Source organism: Podarcis tiliguerta (assembly GCF_965153285.1).
Source record: "Podarcis tiliguerta genome assembly, chromosome: Z".
Taxonomy (NCBI): Eukaryota; Metazoa; Chordata; class Lepidosauria; order Squamata; family Lacertidae; genus Podarcis; species Podarcis tiliguerta.
The window spans coordinates 3,856,512-3,878,683 of NC_139553.1; the positions used below are offsets into that span (position 1 = coordinate 3,856,512).

The 22,172-nt window shown below is 47.1% G+C and overlaps 1 protein-coding gene across 4 annotated transcripts in view; it reads right to left on the minus strand.

Moving 5' to 3' along the window:
• SH2D3C (SH2 domain containing 3C) overlaps positions 1-22,172 on the minus strand; it is a 72,623-nt gene that overhangs the window by 26,158 nt on the left and 24,293 nt on the right. For 2 of the 4 annotated variants that reach the window (XM_083422929.1, XM_083422931.1), the window contains one exon: positions 15,947-15,986. In XM_083422929.1, coding sequence (XP_083279055.1) covers positions 15,947-15,986 — 40 coding nt within the window. Of the gene's footprint in view, positions 1-2,373; positions 2,469-2,801; positions 2,993-15,946; positions 15,987-22,172 lie in introns of those variants that run through there. The other 2 variants (XM_083422930.1, XM_083422932.1) reach the window with 2 other exon arrangements.

Here is a 22,172-nt window from a genome sequence, read left to right on the forward strand (position 1 = left end):
TTTTGCTCAGTATTGTCTACGTAGCCTGGCAGCAGCTCTTCAAGGTTTCAGACAGGGAATTATTTCCTTTCCTACCTGGAGACGCTGGGGATTGAACCAGGGACCTTCTGCACACCAAGCAGATGCTCTACCTCTGAGCTACACCCCTTCAGTATTCTCAGGGTAAGAGACCCAAGCAAATCCTACAAAATCTGCCTCTCAGCCAGCTGCCTTTGTCTATTTCTCCTTTTGGAAAGCAATAAGAGCTCAGTAGGATTGCACCAACAGTCTGCTTCCCACAGAGTCCAATCAGATACTTCTGGCAAGCACACACCACCTCCCAGCCAAGCAGGACATGAAGACAACAGCTCCATTCCCGTAACTGCTACCTAGAGGTAGACTGCCTCTGAATCTTGAGGTTCTGTTTAAGAACTGTCACCAGTCACCCAAGGTGCACTGGGCGTGAATCATTTTCTAAGGGCCCAAAGTGTTACTAGAGGCGAGGAACTGATTTGGGGCCAGGGTGGGTGGTGTTATCTGCTTTACCAGGCAAAATATTTATTTAGGGGTATAAATCATTTTAAGATGATAGTGTCTAGAGATGACTGATGGGGTGTATTGGAGTAGACCACCCACCACACCAGGACAGGGTGTGTGTGGGTGTAGAAAAAGAGCGATGGACACACACGTCATCTAGTAGGACTTGGATTGGAGCGAGGCGAATACCGTAAGCAAATCTAGTGCTGTTGCTTTCTGGTCTCTGGATGACATCATGCTCAAATAATCAATTTCCCTCCTCAGAGAGAGAGGCGGAGGGGAATGCTGCAATATTTAAAATACATTTTGAAGTCAGAAAATCAAGTGAAGATGCTGTTAGAAGTCAGGAATCCAAATAAAATCAAATGAATTGTACAAATAGGTGGGGCCAGGGGACCTTTTAGAAAAAGGTCTGAATCCTAGGCAGGTACACAAGCACACACACCCCAGTCTGGAGAATAAAAGACTTCTCCAAGACCTTCGTCTGTTCCTCCACCTCTACCTCCCTGCTCCATGAGCCAAACACTCTTCCTCCTACTGCAAAGTGGAGGAATCAAAGGTTGCAAAGTACTCTGGATATCTCCAAAGCCAGGAGGTCGGATAATATTTCCCTCCCACCCCAGTCCTTGCACCCAGGCAGCAAGTGCATAGGAAAGTTACCTGTGGTCATGGGGCATTACTCCAACCCAAGCGCCTTCCCTGCATCAAAGCAAGCTACCTTGGCAGACCCCAGCTGGTCCTGGGCTGGGCAACCTGGTTGTGGGCACCCCAGGGGAGCTGCCCTGCCAGCTGCAATCAGGGATTGTGGATCAGAGAGTCTCTCCACAACCACAAGTACTACCGAGGCAGGCATGATAGCCCACAAGAGCAAAATAGATGCTCCCTGTAAGCAGTTTTGGGGTGGCAGGGGGGAGAGACCAAAAGTCAAAAAATGGGTGTCCCCTAGTGAACTTAAGTGGAGATGGGTGCAATTCTCACACTCTCCTTTATTTGGCACAGAGCAGAAAGATAGATACCTGTGGGGGTGATTCTGACCTACTTTCGCTCACCTTGCGGCAAGAGCCCCCCCCCCCCATTCTCCAGCAGGTGTATCCCCCTCAACACGCCCTTGGTTTTGGCAGCGCTAAGAGTTGGGCCTCTTCCACAGAAGGCACCTCCGCTCTTCACAGCTGATTGGGACCAGGAGACTGGGGGGGGGGCAGGGAATTCCCTGCTTCTGGGTCCCCAAAGTCCAGGTCAGATCAAGAAGGCTGGACCTCCTTGCAAGTCATGACCCACTGCAAACCTGGAGCAAAGGCAAAATCCTGTCCCTCCCAATACTTTGCACAGATTTCTGTCTCATAGAATGAATGGGGAAAGAATGCAGAAGCAAAGTTTACACACACACACACACACACACACACACTGTGTCACCTAGAGAATATTCAGAGATGCTCACGAATGGAGAGATCAGCTAAAGCAAAGTTAATTTCTTCAGCATGGAAAAGTTCTGCAGCCAGCTGCCCCCATCAGTGCTGCTGCTGGTGGTGGCACTTGGGGGTCCATGTACAACAAACCTCTCTAAAGAGGGTCCCCAATCCTCTGGATCTGAGAGGTCTTGAAAGTTTTCTATCTGAACTCGGGGGGGGGGGGGAGTCATGGTGAAAGGGCACCTCATACTTCCTCCCACGCCAAGGAGTATTTCTGGATGTGGTTATTCATTTTGACATATGTAACGCAAAGAGATGAGGAACTGGGGTGGGGTGGGGTAGGGACTCCCCCTCTGCACCTAGAAAGAATGAATAGAAAACACACACCAGGGGATTCCCGAGGGTGTCCTCAATAACAGTAACCCTGAAGCTAGACAGAGACCCCCACCTGGACCCTCCTTGCGGAGAGGGTCCCTGGCACACACACCCTCAGCAGAGATATTGGTAGCCAGGTGCTGGCGAGGAGACTCCCCTCACATGCCACTCCTTCTGTAAAACACAAAGAATGAAAGGAGCTCCCACGGAAAGAAATTCTCCTCTGCACCCCTGAAAGCAGAAGCACCCCAGCTCTGAGCGTGGGGGTTGGATCCTCATTCCCACAGAATGGCCCTGGATAGAAGACCCTGCTTTGTCTACACCCCCTAACCGGTGCTGGAGAGAGCGTCCCCCCGCCACTGTACTCCCCAAAGCAGAACGAGAGCGAGCAAAAGAGGGGGACCCCTTTCTCGCGCACACCCTCTGCTTGCGCGCCCACGCCCTCTCACCTACCCTCCGGGTGGTCTGGGGGCGGGCGGGCGGTTGTGGGGCTCCGCTCACCTGCACTTGCATGAAAGACCCCCGGTAGAAGCAGCAGGCGGCTGCAGAAAGGGCGCTCCAGAGGCTGCAGCGGTCCGTCATGGCTCCTCCGTCGGAGATCCGAAGCACCAACACGAGCCGCAGCTTCGGCGCAACCGGCTGATGCTCCAATCGCTCCCGCGGCTGGGCTTTAACTTCAGCCGCGGCGGCTTCCCAGATTACCTCATCCCTTGTCGTGGGGGCGGGGCTGGGAAGAGGGAGGGGAGGGAGCCCAGCCCCCCAGCCCAGCGCCTTCCTCTCCTGGAGGACAGGGGTGCGGGGATGAAGGATGGGGCAGACCCTCCAAAGCAGTTCAAAGGGTCCCCCTCGCCCTTTAATTCGAGACTGCATCTTTCCTGCTGTCACTGATCTCCAGCCCAACTTTTATTAATTTGTGGTTTTAAACCTGCTTCTCAAATGCCTAGATTGCAGGGCTGTGTATAAGAGCAGCAAGAACAACACAGAACAAGTGCACACACCTGAAGTTTATGAACATGGCTAATTTAGGGTCATGCATTTTAATGGGTCAAGGACCTAGAGGCAGGTTTTTAAAATAACGTAAGCCAAGCAGGCAGGGTTTCAGGTAGAGGATGCTTCTGGCCCTACCTGGAGATGTCTGGGACTGAACCTGGGACCTGTGCAAGAAAAGCAGGTGCTCTGCAACTGAGCCACAGCTGTTTCCCGATAAAGTAAGGTTACAGTCCTCCTCAGGACCAGCCTTCTCATTAGGCAGAGGAAAGCAGCGGCCTCTGGCAGCAGATACTGGAGAGTAAGGTGTCATGGGCGGAGCTGTGACTGCCACCTAGCTTGTCCTGCACCCCCTAAACTAGGCTCCCGTCCTCAGATGTCATTGGGGACACTGGACATGAGAATGTGGAAGCAAGGGGTCATCCACATGTCCGAGCAGTTTTGCCTTTGCTCTGCTGCTCCCCCCCCCCCCGGAAAACCCATTCTTTACCTATTGATCGGAACAAACTGCAATCCACAGAAAACCCAATTGCCATTTGTTCTGATGTAGTGCTAAAAATCAGATGTCACTAAGCCCCCCGTTTTGACTGCCAGTCCGCTCAGCTTCCATGTGTAGAAGGGGAGGTGGCACCATCTCGCACTTTGCCTTGAGCATGTCCTGGACAAGACACGATTGAGGATCTGAACAAAGGGTTGAGTTAAACTGAAGCAGCTGGAATTGACCAAGTCAGACTTTGGATTCCTCAAGCTCAGCCCTGTCTTATCAAATGGCATACCACAGAGGAGAGGTCTGTCAGATACCTAAATGGAATAGTTTATGGAATCTCAGTGTATCTCTGAATGCCACCATCAATGAGAGGACTCTTGCTTTCACTGCCAACCAGAGCCTGCCCAACCACATAAGTCACCCCAGGCAGTCATTATAAGGTGCAGCTGCCAGACCCCTGCCACATGGCAGAGGGTGCTGAAGGCTGACTCTTGCATGGCCTGTGTGAACAGTGACAACATCCAGTACTTTGCACTTGGCATCTTTTTAGCAATGTTGCAACTGATTTGGGAGAGGTACAACATGGCTCTCACATTTTGGGGTGCAGCAACTGAGAGAGCCTCCTTGCGAACAAGGAAAGCACTATCCCAGCGTGTTGTGAAGTGAGGCGTTATCCACACTTACCTTTCCTCACAAAAACAAAAAGCCCCACTATTTAAATTTCAGAAAACCCAAGTTGACATTTGCTCCAATTGAGTACTAAAGAACAGGTTTTCATGGGGAAAGCTCTGGGGCAAAAAAACCAAAACTCATCCAAACTCAATGAACTTTTAAGTACCGACCTGTGCCTGAAAAAGGTAAGTATTGATAAGTCTATGGAAAGGATTTGGGGGCAGGTGTCCAGAGCCCCACTCAGCAGAATGAGCAAGAGGCCTCCTCCCCCCCCCCCCACAAAAAAATAAAATCAGCAGAGCTGTCACATTGGGAAGCAAATGGACCCATGACCATCTTTAAAACACAGGAAGCTGCTTTGTATTGAGTCAGATCATTGGCCCATCTACCAGGCGATGACTGAACCTGGAGCCTGTATTCAAAACAGATTTCCAGAGTCTAAAATTACCACACTGCACCACTGTTTGTGAGGGCCATTAGCTTAACAGCTTTAAAAGGGGATTAGCCAAACCTTAAGATCTCCTTCATAGGTGTCGGTGCCCCTGCCAAATAAAGTGTGGCAGCTAACCAGAAGGCCTTTTCGATCGTGGCTCCTTCGTTATGGAGCCACCTTCCCAGGGACACTTACCTTGCACCACCTTTGCCACCCTTTTGGTGCCAGGTTGAGAGACTTTTCTGCTTTAAACAACTCATGACATCCTGGCCCTCTCAGTTTTATCTCCCCCCTTTTTTTTCCTTTACTTTGGGTGAGTTTTCTAGTTTGTTGCACAGGAGTGCCAAATCCACTTTAACTGCACCTGCCAAATGTGCTTGAACCCCACCTGGAAAATGGTGAGAGTCTGGAAGCATCCCAAGAAACTTGCCGTCAACACTCCCCATCCTATTTATCCTGCTGGCCAGCGGCCGCGGTGTACAGGGAGGGACAAACTCTTACCACCCCGCTTTCACAGCTTTAAGCTCTCGTCTTAACTCTGAGACTTGTCCCCTGCCAATCCCACGTATGCTGCCAGATTCAATGGGGGCGCCAATCTTCTAGTAAGCACATCATCGCCTGCTTTTTGGCAGCAGATGCAAAAACTTCTGTGACTCCAAGCTGGATGAAGATTGCAATCTTAAAATTCCATGCATAATGTCAGGCATTAAACTTAATGCAGGGGTTATCCTAGGTTTGCCCTTGAGTAGCTTCTGTCGATGCTGCATAATACATCATGCGCACGCATCAATGTACTTCTTTAGTTTTCCAATCTCTTGCACATATTGCCAATTCTGTCATCTCTTGATTCTGCTGCGAGCTTCCAATAAGCTCAAGCAAGGTACGTGTGTGTTTGCAGCCTCTATTCCCTAACTGAGGTTCTTTTGTGGGAAAATAACATTTTCTGAACAATGAATTTCAATGTCACTGTCCTCGTTGATTTCGGTGGGGCCTTCCTGGTAGACTGAGCCCAAGGGAATCAGGTCTGAAGGTTCCTTATTTTGCTGCTCTCTACAAACGGCAGCCTATCTTGATAGGGGCCATGGACATTGTTAGGGGGTGCCTGGGGGGGGGGGCGTTGAGTCCCTGGGGTTTTGCACCAGGCTCTGATATCTTTTCTCTTGGTTCCCTTTTTAGAAAAACTTACATTTCTATTGCAGCCACACCATAGATTTGTATAATGGCATTACGATACTGGCCATTTGATTTTCAGTTCTTTTCCTAACTATCTCTAATGTGGAATTTGCCCCTTTCACAGTAGCTGCATACTCAGTTGACACCTTCATTGAACTATCCACTATGACAGGGACCCTGAGGACCTTCTAGTTCAACCCTCTGCAATGGAGGAATATGCAGCTGTCCCTTACGGGGGTCAAACTTGCAATCCTGGCATTATCAGTGCCACGCTCTAACCAATGGTGCTATCTTAGTCTTGTTCCTGCTCAATCAGTCTCCTTTATTGGCATAGAAAGAATATATTAAAAAAAAAAGTCCATAGCACCTTAGAGACCAACTAAGTTTGTTCTTGGTATAAGCTTTCATGTGCATGCACACTTCTTCAGATACACACGAAAGCTTACACCAAGAACAAACTTAGTTGGTCTTTAAGTTGCTACTGGACATTTTTTTTATTTTTTAAAATATATTTCAACTGTGTCAGACCAACACGGCTACCTACCTGAATCTGGCAAAGAAAGTGTGTGTCATATACCTGGATCAGAACACAACACAGGTAATGAAACATAGCGGGAGATTTACATTTTCTTCATGTTGTGAGTTGCTTTGAGTATAGTTTACTATGGAAAGGCAGAGTACAAATGTGTTGTTGTTGATGATGAGAGAAACCAAATCAGCCTCACAACCTTATGCTATTTGTTTGAGGCAAAGCACCTTACGTTGCCGGAGATGGGGCTGCTCTGTCTTGCCTTCCCCCTTTCCAGGAGCTGTTTCACCACCCCCACCCCCATAGATGCCAGCTCCCTGGGGCCCTGAGCACCCACAAAATTGCCCATGAACAGGCCAGGCACCCACAAATTCCAGTGCTAGGGCCATGAATGGCACAGTTAATATTTGAATAGTACTGCTCATTCCCTTACGTAATTAATTCAAACAAGTCAAGTGCAATTTCCCGGGGGAAAGGACACTGCAAACACACCTAAAAGAGAGATGGAAGCAGAGTATGTCTGATTTGTATACTTTTTTATGTTCAGCACCCAGAAGACCAGTATGGTTTTCACAAGGGACCAGCCGGATGCCCAAGGGGTTCAGAAAGGAATATTAATATTCAGACAGCTGTAAGGAATGGAGCCTGTTATAGTCAGTGCTGGATCGTCTGAGCTAAAAATAGAAGATAATCTTTGCAGAACAAAAACATTCTTTGCAGAACAAAAGTCGGGATGAATGAAGGCCCACTTGGTCCAGAAACCTGTTTCCCACCATTATCAAAGAGATGCTTCTGGGAAGCCCACAAACAGGGGGTGCTCAACAGTGCTCTCACAGGCTATTATTCAATGTTAGTCCCTCTCATGAGTAGACCCTTAGTGGACTTGGCTAACATAGGTTCATTAATTTCAGCAGGTCTGCTCTGAGTAGGACTTGGCTGAAAACAACTTTGCTGTTGTCTGAGGGAGGGCAGTCTTCAAAGGTATATTGGGGTTTTTTTTAACATGGAGGTTCTATTCAGTTTTATAGCTAATACCTGTTGGCAGGCCTCCCCTTTTCCCTCGGAAAGTCAGCTAAGCTGGTGGCTGCCACCAACTCTTGTGAATAACTTAAGGAAACTGGAGTTCCAGCCTGTACTAATTTTATGCAAATGAGCTTATTGTCACTACTGTGTCTGCCATTATGGCCACCACCTCATATCTTTGTATGGTGTGTGTCAGGTGATGGTGACTGAGCAAAGTCTTCTGCTTTTTGCCAGGATGGGGCATTTTCTTTTTCACTTCTTACCACGATTGGATCCACAGTTTTTTATATAAATCCAATTGGCCAAGCACAGTGGTTCTCACTTCTCAAAGAGTGTGTCGTGTGCCACACTGCTGTGACAGGAGAAAATGGAAAGTGTGGCAGGAAGATTCAAGGACAATTGGAGAAACATTTATACATTTCAGTATAGTATAGTATAGTATAGTATCAAATTAATTACTTCCCATTTGCAGAATATGGATAGATATATTTTCAAAATGAGAGCAAGAACATCAAGTGATACTAACATAAATGAGATTACTCAGCAAAAGCAAGCTCACAACTCTTAATGAGTTTGTAGACATACTTAATGTACATATGTAAGAGGCTCATTTATAATTATATTTTGGGAAGGATTCCTATTCTTATGTAGCTGCATTGTTTCAAACTTTCTGGATGTCCCATGATTGTGTTATAAAGTAGTTGTGTTCTATGTTATAAATCAAGCACTAGGAGGAGTTGCTTTTCCTATGTATTTCTTATCAATAAAAAAAAATGGTGTGGCATGAGTAAATTTTTATCCTGAAAGTGTGGCCCAGAAAAAAAGTTTGAGAATCACTGGCCTAGTGTGAGAAGGGTGTGTGGCACTGGGCTGAGCTTGGCCACCACTGAGCTTGGCTTTGCATCTAGTCCAGCACCCTGTTCTCACAGTGGCCAACCAGATGCCTCTGGGAGGCCAATAGGCAGGACATGAGTGCTATGGCAACTCTCGCCACTTCTTATTTTCTGGCAACTGGGATTCAGAAAGCTGAAGAGTTACTGCCTCTTGCTGCTCATCTTGAGTGTCCTTTAAATGAGGGATGGGAAGAATATTACTGGCACAAAAACGGAAGCAAGAAGAATTACTGACGAAAAAAGAATGGCAGATGAAATTGATGGACTATGCAGAATTATATAATTTAACAGGAAGGATTCGAAACCTGCGGGACCAGAGATTCTTAGAAGACTGGAGTAAATATATGAACTATTTGAAAAGTAACTGTAATGAACAGATTACGCTAGCAGGACTGCAATAAGTTTTGTAAGGAGGACTGTTTGAAATATTGCAAGAAAGACTATGAGGAGAATTATTAGTTGATAATAATTAAAAGTAACAGAGAAATTAATAAATTAAGAAATGCAGAATAAGTGATAAAGAACGAAAAATCATCAGAGGTGTTGACGGAAGTCTAAAACATTGTATAAGATAAGGAGTTATGTTATATAAAATATGTTAAAAAAACCAATAAAATGTATTTTTTTAAAAATAAAATAAATGAGGGATGGGAAAGTCCCACAGATGTTGTTGGACTATAACTCCCATCTTCCCAAAGCACTAGCCATTCTGGTTGGGGCTGATGGGAGCTGGAGTCCAGCAACAGCCAGAAGGCCACAAATTTCCCATCCCTCCTCTAAACCTTCTGCAACAGCAGCTCCCATGTTCAGTCTCAGCCTAAAATACTTCACAGGCTAGTAAGAATAAGACAGAGGGGCAGGGGAAGAACCAGGTGCGCTAACCTGAGCTGCTTGGACGCAAGGCGGCGGCAGTGGGGGAATATGGTAAATACATGAATGCTGGGACAAGCAATGGGGAACATCATTGCCTGTGTACTCCGTTAGTGAGTTTCAAACACAAACTCTTCTTTCATCCATTAATGGGGACAGAGAGATGGCAGAACAGATGATGGTTGAAAGATGGGGAGAGAAGTTGGATTGGAAGAATCTGATTGTGATTCTGTCCATGGAGGCGCAGGTCAAATCTGTATCCAGGCCAGCTGTCTACCAGCTCCACCTGGTACGCAGGCTGAGACCCTACCTGCCCGCAGACTGTCTCACCAGAGTGGTGCATGCTCTAGTTATCTCCCGCTTGGACTACTGCAATGCGCTCTACGTGGGGCTACCTTTGAAGGTGACCCAGAAACTACAACTAGTCCAGAATGCGGCAGCTAGACTGGTGATTGGGAGTGGCTGCTGAGACCACATAACACCAGTCTTGAAAGACCTACATTGGCTCCCAGTATGTTTCCGAGCACAATTCAAAGTGTTGGTGTTGACCTTTAAAGCCCTAAACGGCCTCGGCCCAGTATACCTGAAGGAGGGTCTCCACCCCTATCGTTCTGCCTGGACACTGAGGTCCAGCGCTGAGGGCCTTCAGGCGGTTCCCTCACTGCGAGAAGCCAAGTTACAGGGAACCAGGCAGAGGGCCTTCTCGGTAGTGGTGCCTGCCCTGTGGAACGCCCTCCCATCAGATATCAAAGAGATAAACAACAACATTCAGAAGACATCTGAAGGCAGCCCTGTTCAGGGAAGTTTTTAATGTGTGACATTTTAATGTATTTTTACTCTTTGTTGGAAGCTGCCCAGAGTGGCTGGGGAAACCCAGCCAGATGGGTGGGGTACAAATAACAAATTATTATTATTATTATTATTATTATTATTATTATTATTATTATTATTATCTCCCTTGTCGTAGGTGGTTGGTAGGGAGTGGGGTGCTCCTTCCCTAGACAGATACAGAACTTCTCGGGAGAGGCGGAGGTAGTTCCTGTGGGGAAAGACACATTCCAATGTTGGAAAAGGACAGGCCCACCCCGGAAAGGGGGCACCCATGCCCCACCCCATTAACCCGCCTGTCCGTCAAAGGCTGTGTCTGGTTTCACTCAGGCTACAGAACAGTGCCTGGGTTTTTCTGGGCACAGAATAAGATTTCCCCATGTGTACAGCCCGCAGAAATGTCAGCTTTCCTCACTTCCTCTCTTCCTAATCCTCCCCCCCCCCCCGGACCCCCACTCTCCTGGGACCCACCAAGCGGTGTGTTATTTAACATGACAGGACCTGGGAGCAGCCTGGACTTTAAGAACAAAAGGAAAGAAAGCACAAAGAAAAAAGGAGGGAGGGAGAAGATGCAGCATTGAGCCACATGGATTGGGCTTTAATGAAAGAAGCACCCCAACACATGAGTCAGGAGATGTGAATATCATGTATAACTGCACATGGGAGAGCAAAGGGGAGGTCTATGGGCTAGCTGGAGATAATGGACATAACCTAAGCACATGCATAATTTTGAGGGACCTCAAAACGCACAGGTTCCACTTCTCCCTCAAAACACAGGTTTTTTCCTGCAAAGCCTTTGCTGTAATATTTGATTCCCAAATACAGCCAGAGTGAAGCACACTCATCCCGCAGTACCCTTGTCTCTCCCTCACCACCATCAAATTTAGACTAGGGACTTTGTGGCACAGCCCCACTCTCTCCTGCTTATTGTTCCCCCTATTTCCAATATTAAGGTTGTGAATGTCATTGCTCATGTAGTTAAACCAGCACCTCTCACACAGCAGGTGAAGGCTTCAACAGGCTTGGAGGAACTCCAAAGTTTGCAGTAGTACAAATAAATATTCAGAAGAAACCCAACAGCAGGGGTCAGCAAACTTAGGTCCTGGGGCCGAATGCAGCCCCCCAGGCTTGTAAATCCGGCCCGTGGACACTTGGGTTGTGAACGTGATCTATGCGGGATGCACGTCTGCAACCTGCAGCGCCTGCAACCTGCAGTGGCGCTTCTGCACATGTGTGGGTTGCGATTCGGCGCTTCTGCGCATGCGCGACTGCTGAACCGCAGAAGTAACCCGTTCCGGTACTTCTGGGTTTTGGCAGTCCGCAACCCGAAAAAACGCAACCTGAAGCGTCTGTAACCCGAGGTATGACTGTATTGCATGGCTGGCTGGCTGGCAGCAGAACATTTTGTTGCAGGTCCCATGTGTGGTAGCTATTTTACGGATATTGTAGATCTGTATCTGGTGAGCAGAGGGAGGGAGCAAGCTGCATAAGCCCTCCAGGAAGCAATCACTGAACACTGCAGAAAGAGCTCCACAATGAGGAAACAGCAAAGAATCAAAGCGGTAAAGACTAAAATTAAATTAAATTAAATTAAAGTTGCCATTGCTGCTGCCATCGCCACTGCTAAACTACACAGGCTTTGGGGAGCTGCAGAAAAAGGGCTAGGAGGAAGCAGATCTTTTGGCTCCCCTTACATCTGAACCAGGAGCCCTGGGTTAGTTTCTCCCTGAGAAGCCACAACTGCTAGCCAGCCTTAAACAATTGTTCATTTGTTTGTTATTTATTCCAACAATTTATATACTGCTTGACACTTTAGGCAGTGGTGCAGTAAAGTCATTGCCATGGCTTGTCAGGAAGCAACAAACCACAATCTGCTTCAGGTATAACAGGAGCCCACAGAAGAGCAACTGGACAAGGACTCTGTGCTTGCATGCGCTTGGTTTGTGGTAAGCCGTGATAAGCCAGTAAGGTAAAGGGACCCCTGACCATTAGGTCCAGTCATGGCCAACTCTGGGGTTGTGGTGCTCATCTCACTTTATTGGCCGAGGGAGCCGGCGTACAGCTTCCGGGTAATGTGGCCAGCATGACTAAGCTGCTTCTGGAGAACCAGAGCAGCGCACCGAAACGCCGTTTACCTTCCCGCCGGAGCAGTACCTATTTATCTACTCGCACTTTGAGGTGCTTTCGAACTGCTAGGTTGGCAGGAGCTGAGACTGAGCAACGGGAGCTCACCCCGTCGCGGGGATTTGAACCGCCGACCTTCTGATCGGCAAGCCCTAGGCTCTGTGGTTTAACCCCACAGCGCCACCCGCGTCCCTCGATAAGCCAGTAACCTTACATTATTGTTCTGTGCCAATGGGGCCATCTTAGCCTAACTATTGCAAAGAGTTGTTTGTGATGATAACATATGGGAAAGACAAGATACAAATAAAAAATGTAGCTGAAATTGTTCTCTGGCGTTGTTAATATTGCTGTAAGACTAGCATCTGGTTATTGGAGATTTGGCGGTGCTGGTCTGCTGCTAATATTTTGCCTTTGAGGCAATACCTGTCTGGGACTTGACAATGAGGAAAGTAATGGTAAAGGGCACCGGAAAGTGTGTGATAACATTTGCTTTGCGGCACAACATCTTCAAAGCTCCCTGCAGAAACGTTCAATAAATAGGTCACCTTGCTCCCTACCTGTAACCCAAAAGATGTTTGAATATTTATTTGCTTGGACGTTTTTAAGTTTTAAAAAGACCTGTAAATGGTGTGGGGTGGGTGTGTGTTTACATCAGAGGGAAGGCACCTTTTTCTAAGGGATTCTTCTAGCTGACTACATGTTTTGAGCCCCTGCATGGATTTTCAAGCAATTCCCGGAATATAACAATGGAAGTTTGGATGCAAGAAACAGCGCTCAGCGAGGCTGACCTGCAATAAACTTAGCAGTGCAGGCAAACAGCAGGATCAAAGTTTAGCCAGTGCCATTGTGGGCTCCTAACCAACCCTCAGGAATGTTAATAGTTTGCTGGCGGATAAGCAGCAACTTCATGATAGATTTGAGGAGATCTGCATTCCTTTCCACGTGACAGCTGGAGAAAGGGCTGACGCTTGCCTTCAGCAAACAAGGCCGTTACAAAAGCCCCAGGGGTCACCTCCATTGACACCATGTTGTACACCAACCTTTTCCAAGCTCTCTAGACATTTTGTACTAAAATTCCCAACAGTCCCAGCCAGCACAACACAGGTATGGCCAGCTGAGGCTGATGGGAGTTATAGTCCAAAAGATCTAGAAGCCACTAGCTTGGGAAAAGTCGCCATAAACAAATTATTATTGTTATTTATTAAATTTGTACATTACCCTTCATCCGAAAATTCCAGGGTGATTCACAACAGAAAAGGGTAAGCACAACCTCAGATAGGCCTTCACCACCACCTCAGGTGAACAAATGCAAATGTCATGGACTGCCTGGATGATGGGGAGTGGTGGGAACCCCCAAGAGAACCCCAAAAGGATGAAGGCTCAGAGCCCAAGAGTGCGATGGTGATGAGTGGTTGGAGGGACAAGAGGGAACAGACTGGGAGGAGGAGCTGTCAGAAGCTGAAGAGGTAACAAGCTTTAGTGAGCAGGAAGAGGCTGCGGCAGAGGGCAGTCCGGAACTGGAGGCAGAAGCGGAGGCTGGAACAGAGGGACCTGGGCCTGGCGGATCAATGATTTCCCCTGTACGAAACAGCTTGTAGGGTTTCTCATCCCTCTAGACAGGAACGGGTAGCCTGCGCCCCCTCCTCTGTTGCTTATGAAGGGAGCGGGTGGCACTGTGGTCTAAACCACCAAGCCTCTTGGGCTTGCTGATTGGAAGGTCAGTGGTTCGAATCCCTGTTGCTCTGTCCCAGCTTCTGCCAATCCTAGCAATTCAAAAGCACACCAGAGCAAGCAGATAAATAGGTACTACTGCATTGGGAAGGTAAAGGGAGTTTCCGTGCTCTCTGGCTTCCATCACAGTCCTCCATGCACCAAAAGCAATTTTGTCATGCTGACCACATGACCTGGAAATCTATCTGTGGACAAACGCTGGCTCCCTCTGCCTGAAAGTGAGATGAGCGCCATACCCCATCGTCACCTTTGGCTGGACTTAACTGTCCAGGGGTCCTTTACTTTTACCTTTACCTCTGTTGTTTGGCTTTGGTTCCCATCATCCCTGACCACTAGTCATGCCAACTGTGCTTGACAGGTGGGAGTCCAGCAATAGCTTGGTACGGCTACTTTCTGGGCCTAGCCCTGCCAAGCCTGGAAGCTGATGCTGCCTTGGACGAGCAGCACAGGAATGCAGAGCCCTCGGGATCTCTACTCTCCCAGTGCTCTGGACATCCCCACCCAAGGACTAGAGCCCCTTGCCTCAGTTGTCTTACTCCAGCCCTCTTCCAGTTTCTCCCTTCGCTTCCCTGTTTTCTGCTCTTGCCACCCTACCCAACAGTCAGTCACAGTCAGCCTATTCAGAGGCAGTTTTAGGGTAGCACAATTGGTGCAACCATAACAGTGCTGTAGAATGGAGCACAAGAGGCATGGGGGGGCACCAAATTTTAGCATCACACAGGGCACCGTTGACATTTGAGAGCCCGAAATCCGGCACTGACATATTTTGTTGCTACTGGACATGCTCAGTTCTCATCAGGCTGTTCAGGGGTTCTCCCTCCCTTAGGGTTCCCCCTGTTAATTCCCCCCTGCAAACCTTGTGGTCCCAAGTCTGGTGATACATCCCCCCCTTTTTGTGGGTGTTGTTGTTTCAGTTGTTTATGGATTAAGAATGAGAGAACTTAATTTGCTATTAGTATTAATAATAGCATTATTATTAGTCCAGGAGCATGTCCAAACTGCAGACCTGAGCCCATCCAGCACAGACTGAATTCTTATTCCCTGATCTGCTTTCCAACTGACCAAAATCACCTCTGTCTTGTTTGGATTAAGTTTCAATTTGTTCACCCTCATCCAGTCCATTACAGGTGACAGACATTGATTTAAAACTGAGATAGCTTCTCTGGATTTAGGTGGAACAGACAAATAGTGTGCAGGGTGTCATCAGCATACTGTTGACACTGAACTCCAAAACTCTGGACAACCACTCCCAGCAGCTTCACGTAGGTCAGTCAGTAGAGCATGAGACTCTTAACCTCAGGATCATGGGTTCAAGCCACACATTGCAGGGGGTGGGCTAGATGGCCCTTGTAGTCCCTTCCCACTCTGCAATTCTATAATTCTACATAAATGTTAAATAGCATGGGAGACAGAGCAGAACCCCCAGGGGACCCCAGCACTACCTTCTGGGTAATAGTTTTCTGAGCAATTAACAAATAAAGCTAGAAAAATTATGGGACACAATCAAATAAACATGAAAAGCCGATAGCTGAGGCCTCATACTATGCAACTGTAGAGATCATGATGATGACATTTACATCTGTGCTTACACAAGCAGTAATGGTCTTTCCCAACCATGTTATATTTAAAAGAGGCCCAATGAAGTTGATGGGTATGACTAACTGAGGTGCTTCATTTTGATGGGTCTACTCCCTATGTGCAGGAGTGATTATGATGAGACCCACATATGCAAATGATATAAATGCCAATAATCATGCATGCGCATTGTTCAACAAACTTTTGATTATTGGTGCAGATGGAGATGGGAGTCAAAGATGCTTCTCACCTGGAGTGCTATTTGGTTTAGAGATGGCCCTAGTTTAGGCATGCAAAGGGGGATGGCAATTGGTTTCCTACCTTAACGTATTCACTGCTGGACCCCAGTCCATCCTGGTGCCTAGAGAAGGAGAGAGAGAAATCAAAAGTGAGCCTCATTAAAAAGTGGGTGAAAGAAAATGCCAAAACAGAGGTAATATCACTGATGGCTGTTCCAGGGCAGGGGAGCAGCAAAGAGATTGCAGGCCGGGAAGTGCATTCACACTATACCATGGACACCATACTGTTAGGGTTGAAGCCTGACTCCTTCAGGATGTGTTTGGCTTATAAGAACTCCTTTTTAGATTTAATGGATGTCTAATAGTAAAGTCTGGTGCCGGTTCGCCAGATGCAGCTTGTCACGCTGGCCACGTGACCCAGAAGTGTCTGCGGACAGTACTGGCTCCCGGCCTCTAGAGTGAGATGAGCGCACAACCCTAGACTCTGTCAAGACTGGCCCGTACGGGCAGGGGTACCTTTACCTTTACCTTAATAGTAAAGTCACTATGATTGTGATTATTGCTATATGACGTGAGACTATATTTTTATCTTATTGTTATCTACACACAAAAACACACAAAAACACGCACATACACACACACACACACACACACACACAAACACACACACAGAGAGAGAGATTTTCCATATTTATTGGTTGCAATTTATTGTTTCCATGCCAAGAGATGCCCTGGATTTAGTGTGATAAAGAATTGTATAGAAATAATGAAAATAAATATAAACCATTAAAAACTATAAGCTATATCGAGCCATCCCAAATCAAACAAAAGAGCAAGTTTTTCATGGTCATAGTTTTGCATGGTCATGTACATAACTACAGGTACTTTGCCAACTTTTATCAGGCTGTTAACATTGATCTTGGTTGTCTTACAGTTTCCAGTTTTGAAGCAGCTAGGATTCCTGCTGAAGGAAATGTGGTTATTGCATGAAGATTTAACTGGCTGCTTCAGGGACCATTTTGAACACTAGGTCATATTTTTCTTTCTCTGGAGGCTGTGCACTGCCAGTCTTGAAGTAGACCCTTGCTTCCATGCTACTGCTCTTTGGTGCTGCTGAGGCCTCGCCTTTTGTCAGTTAGCTAGAATAGGAATTAAAAAACTGTGTGCTCAAATGGTGGTTTGTAGGCATTTGCCATTTTTGATGCTCATTACACTGCCAGAGAGCAGTGGCGTAGCGTGGGGGGTGCAGGGGGGGCCAGCAGCACCGGGCGCAACATCTGGGGGTTAGGGTTAGGGGGCGCAAATCCACGGGTTAGGGAGCGCAAATTACTTGCCTTGCCCCGGGTGCTGACAACCCACGCTACGCCACTGCCAGAGAGGCAAACTGGATGAAGGCAGGCAGGGCAGCAGGCAAAAATCCAGGAGGGGGAAATGATATTAGAAGGTGCTCTGGAGGTGTTTGGAGAGCACAAGCTTCTTGTTCCTTGCCCAATAAAGCAGAGGTAGGGCTTTATTAGCTTTTAAATCAATTTTATCGAAGGTTTTCAACATATTATACAATAAAAAACCAAACTAGTCTGGAAAGAAATAATAAAGAATAATACAGTGGTACCTCTCGATGCGAACGGGATCCGTTCCGGAGCCCCGTTCGCATCCAGAGCAGAACGCAACCTGCATCTGCAGGTCGCAATTCACTGCTTCTGCGCATGATATCATTTTGAGAGTCTGCGCATGAACAAGTGGCGAAACCCGGAAGTAACACATTCCGTTACTTCCAGGTCGCCACAGAGCACAACCCGAAAATGCTCAACCTGAAGCAACTTCAACCTGAGGTATGACTGTATATAAAAAAGAAATAAAACAAGAAAGAGAGAAAATAAAATAACAATAACGATCCCAATAAAACATAAAATTATAAGTATATGTAGGTCTCCTATCACCATTTTGTCTTAATCTTCAGTCAATATATAGTGGACTCTCCAGATACGAACTTAATTCGTTCCAGGGGTCCATGCGCACCCCAAAAATTACATAGAGGCGCATTCCTGTGCACGCTCGCGGCATGATTAAGCACTTCTGCGCATGCACGCGTGGCAAAACCTGGAAGTATACACTTCCGGGTTTGCCATGGCCGTAACCCGAAGATTCTGTATCTAGAGGGATACGTAAGTAGAGGTACGACTGTATAGAAACTTGAATTATCCTATCTCTCAGCAACTACTTTCCTTGTTGTTGGATTCAGGTAGAGCTGGAAATTAAAAGCGGGCCTCTTATTTCCCACAAATTCATCAGGCAGGCACCCTGGTTTATATATGCCTTAGCTTTTCTTGGAGTAAGACCTTGTCCTCAGTGGGGAAACCCAGCCAGATGGGTGGGGTATATAATAAATAACAACAACAACAACAACAAAACAACAACAACAATCCTGCATCAGGAACTGTGGGGTATGAAGCTTCCCCACTGAGGTTTGAGGATTTAAGAGAGAAAAGGGGCTGGTGTGACTGGCTGCCCTTAGCATCAAATCTGCTGATCCTGCTGTTGCGTGGCAAGTTCCCGCTCCCCCCCACTGGAAATAAAGACATGATTTAAGTTAATGGGCGAAAATTGGCCACAACTTTATTGGCTACAGAAGTGAGCGGTATTGGCTTAGGCATTGGTCCTGTCGACTATCCGGCTTCAGCCCGATTGCATGAAGACCGGAAAGGGTTAACCATCAGAAGAGGAAGTCCTGCTGATGCACATCAACTAGGAGCTCCCCAGGGTCACTGCTCAGGGGTGTGCCTTAGGCCCACACCTCCATAGGCTTCGGACAAGGCAACGCCACCCGGAATCCTTTACCAGACTACCCTTTGGTGTGGGGGAAGGCGATGGCGCTTCCTCCCCCTTCTCATCTACATAACAATACCCTTACCAATGCCTAACCGCCAATGCCAAGGAGTTGTGACGATTTGCTACGAGGCAGGTGAAAAACCAAATGGCTGGAGCCAATTTGCCAAGTGGAAAAAATTCCTACCAGGCCCCTTGACGGCGACCAATCGAAGTGCATAGCAATGTCAAAAAGCCTGCCTAAAGGGTGGGAGGGATGGGAAACCGGATCAGCTGGAGCGACGAAAGATGAAGATCCTCGGGCGCGCCGGCCCTAAATAGCGCAGGCCACGCCTCCTGAGCTAGCCGATTGGCTGGCAAGGGAGATTCCCTCAATCTCACGGGAGCTGTGAGCCAGCCCCCGCGCATGTGGGGGAAGGCGTGAAGCCCGCAACCCCACCTCCTCTCCAGCTCAGAAGTGGCTTTCCCAGATCCTACCATTGCACCTTTACTCCTTCTACCATTTTCTTAGCGCTACAGTATCAAGTGCACTGTGGGAGGTCCATTTTGAAGTGGGTGACTCTCATTGGCATGGGATTGTTGTCACAGTGAAGGGCCTCTGGTTGGCCAAAAACCATTATATAAATGTAATAATAATAATAATAATAATAATAATAAATTAATAATAGCAGCTTCTTATCAAGGTAGCATGCCCTTCAACATTTCACAAATGAATCAACTGTAACTTGAAGAACTTCTGCTTGAGCTTGCTTTCCCCTCCTCCCTCCTATTTCCTTCTTCTTCATGTGTTGTATCTTTTAAAATTGTGAGCCTGATTTCATGGGCTGTCTTAATAACTGTTTTTTGTAAGTCACTTAAGGGGCCTTTTTGGCTAAACACCAGGGCCAGGTGCTTCACAGAAGTCCATGACACATTTTGCTAGGGTTGCCATATTTCAAAAAATGAAAGTCAGGACACAAAAGTTGTTGAGCTTTTCTTAATTTTGCCCAAAGTTGTTGAGCAAAAAAGAAAAAGAAAAATGAAGTTATTGAGCTATTTTTTGAGCAAAATCTAGACTTCCAACATGAGTTGTCATAATCCAAATTTTCCCGGGCATTTTTAGCGATTTCCGCCCAGACACTGCTTTGATAATAATAATAATAATTTTGACTGCCATATTCCAGACATATGGCAACCCTATATTTGCAGATGTTAATTCCTATGCATGATGCAAACTTAGGCTGACTTTCAGAGGGAAAGCTGACTTTTAAGCAAAGCTTCTTTTTTAAATTTAAGATTAAAGAAAGCAGGGAAAGATCAACAGATCTTGCTACTTGTGCAAAAGATCTGGTCTTAGGTATCCTTGGCTACCCCCTAGCAATACCACACCTAAAAATTTTGTGCATGCTTGTTAAACTTCTATCACCCTGTGTTTAAAACCATGATGATGGCATTGGCAAGTTGGGAGTTGTTGGGAGCTCTGAGAAGGAAAACCAAGAGAAGGTGGGACTGGAAGTGGTCCGGATCACCAAACTTCATTTGCAAATTACCATATTTTTTGCTCTATAAGACTCACTTTTTCCCTCCTAAAAAGCAAGGGGAAATGTGTGTGCGTCTTATGGAGTGAATGCAGGCTGTGCAGCTATCCCAGAAGCCAGAACAGCAAGAGGGATCACTGCTTTCACTGCGCAGCGATCCCTCTTGCTGTTCTGGCTTCTGAGATTCAGATTATTATTTTTTTTGTTTTCCTCCTCCAAAAACTAGGTGCGTCTTGTGGTCTGGTGCGTCTTATAGAGCGAAAAATATGGTAGGTTTGGATCAGGAGTCCATATCCTGGCCAATTCTACTAAAAAGTCCTGTGTTTAGTTGCCTTTAATTACCTCTGCACTTTTCAAGTTTTGGAGAGGGAAGCAGGCGGATGAAGGGACTGGCTTTGTTGGAGGATTGTCTCAATGCAGGGCAAAGCTCAGTTAAGCCGCTTCATAAATACAGCAAGAACGACAACATAGTTGTGTGAACCTCCCAGAGCTACCTGACTCTATCCAAGTGCCCGATCTTTCCAGAAACTGGTCTTAACATCACTAAGAGGATTGGAAAGGAATTAAGGCTGAAAGGACAGAACACCAAAGCTGAAAGGTCCCAGAGCAGGATTGGCCGTAGTAAATTCTACCCCCTGCAGCTGTGCCCTGTGGACTGCTGTTTTCCTGATGGCTGGTGCCAAGAGACACCATGGCCAGGCATCTGCTGAGGACCCATAGCCCAGCAGACCCCACTGCATCTATCCCCCTTTTTCATGGGGTGGGACCAGCAGAATGCCTGATCTGGCCATGGTGACGCATGCCCTCGTTACATGCCCTTGTAGGACTACTGTGACATTAGCTATGTGGGGTTGCCTTGCAAAGGGTTTGGCACGTTCTGCTACTCAAGTATGCTGCAGCCATACTGCTGACTGGGGGCAGTTACAGGGAACATGTTACTCCTCTGTTAAAATAACTTCACAGGCTACTGTCCATTTCTGGGAGCCATTCAAAGTACTGGTTATGACCTTTATGTGGCTTGGGAACAGGTTATTTGAACAATCATATCTCCCTGCCCAAACCTGCCCAGATGCTAAGATCCTTGGGTGAGCACCTTTCCTTGGTCCCATCAACATCAGAGCCACGACTGGTGGTGTCATGAGAGAGGGGCTTTTCTGTGGCTGCCCCCAGATAGAGGAATTCCCTCCCATCAAAGGCTAGGCTGGCTCCCTCCTTGTTATTCTTCTGATGGCAGGCAGTCAGGCCTTTGGAGGTGCAGGTGATGATGGCCACTGGGCAAACCATACATTAACCATATGGTTCTAAATGTGTGTGACATATTCTTTTTAACTAGCATGTTGTCATTACATTTTATTTCATAATTACATTTCAAAATGTTGGGAGCCGTCTTGAATCCCAGCTTGGGAGAAAAGCAGAACATAAATACACCAAAAGAATAAATGGAAGACATGGCCTGCTTGCTTCATTGGCTCTCTGACTGGCAATGAGCAGGAAGAGCAACAGCTGGGGAAGAGACAAGCTCCCTGAGGGAAGGTGGCCCATGAGGGGTGCCTAGCGCAAGAGCCCCCTGAAAACTAGAGCTGGACCTGGTCATCCTTGTTCCAGGAACCAGGCAGAGTGTGGCAGCCACCTCAAGTGGCAGATGCTGGGGGGACAAGGAACAGCAACAAGATTTTGTAGGACAAAGCTGAATGTGCTATGAGACCTGCCCTGAACCCACTAAGACAGGCTGCTACCCTTGGGTCTGGTAAAGAAGGCTATCCTACCACAGTGTTAATGCAACTGCCAGTCTGCACTACTTCTATATGTGGAGTGGCAGGGTGCCATTTCATACTTTGCTTCAGGCAGCAAAATGTATTGATCCAGCCCTGCAAGGACCATTCATGTCAGACACAGCAAGGGCAGGATCTATTTGCTTGCCTTTTCACTAAATAGCTGCCCCCCTGCCATTTCTGGAGCACTTTG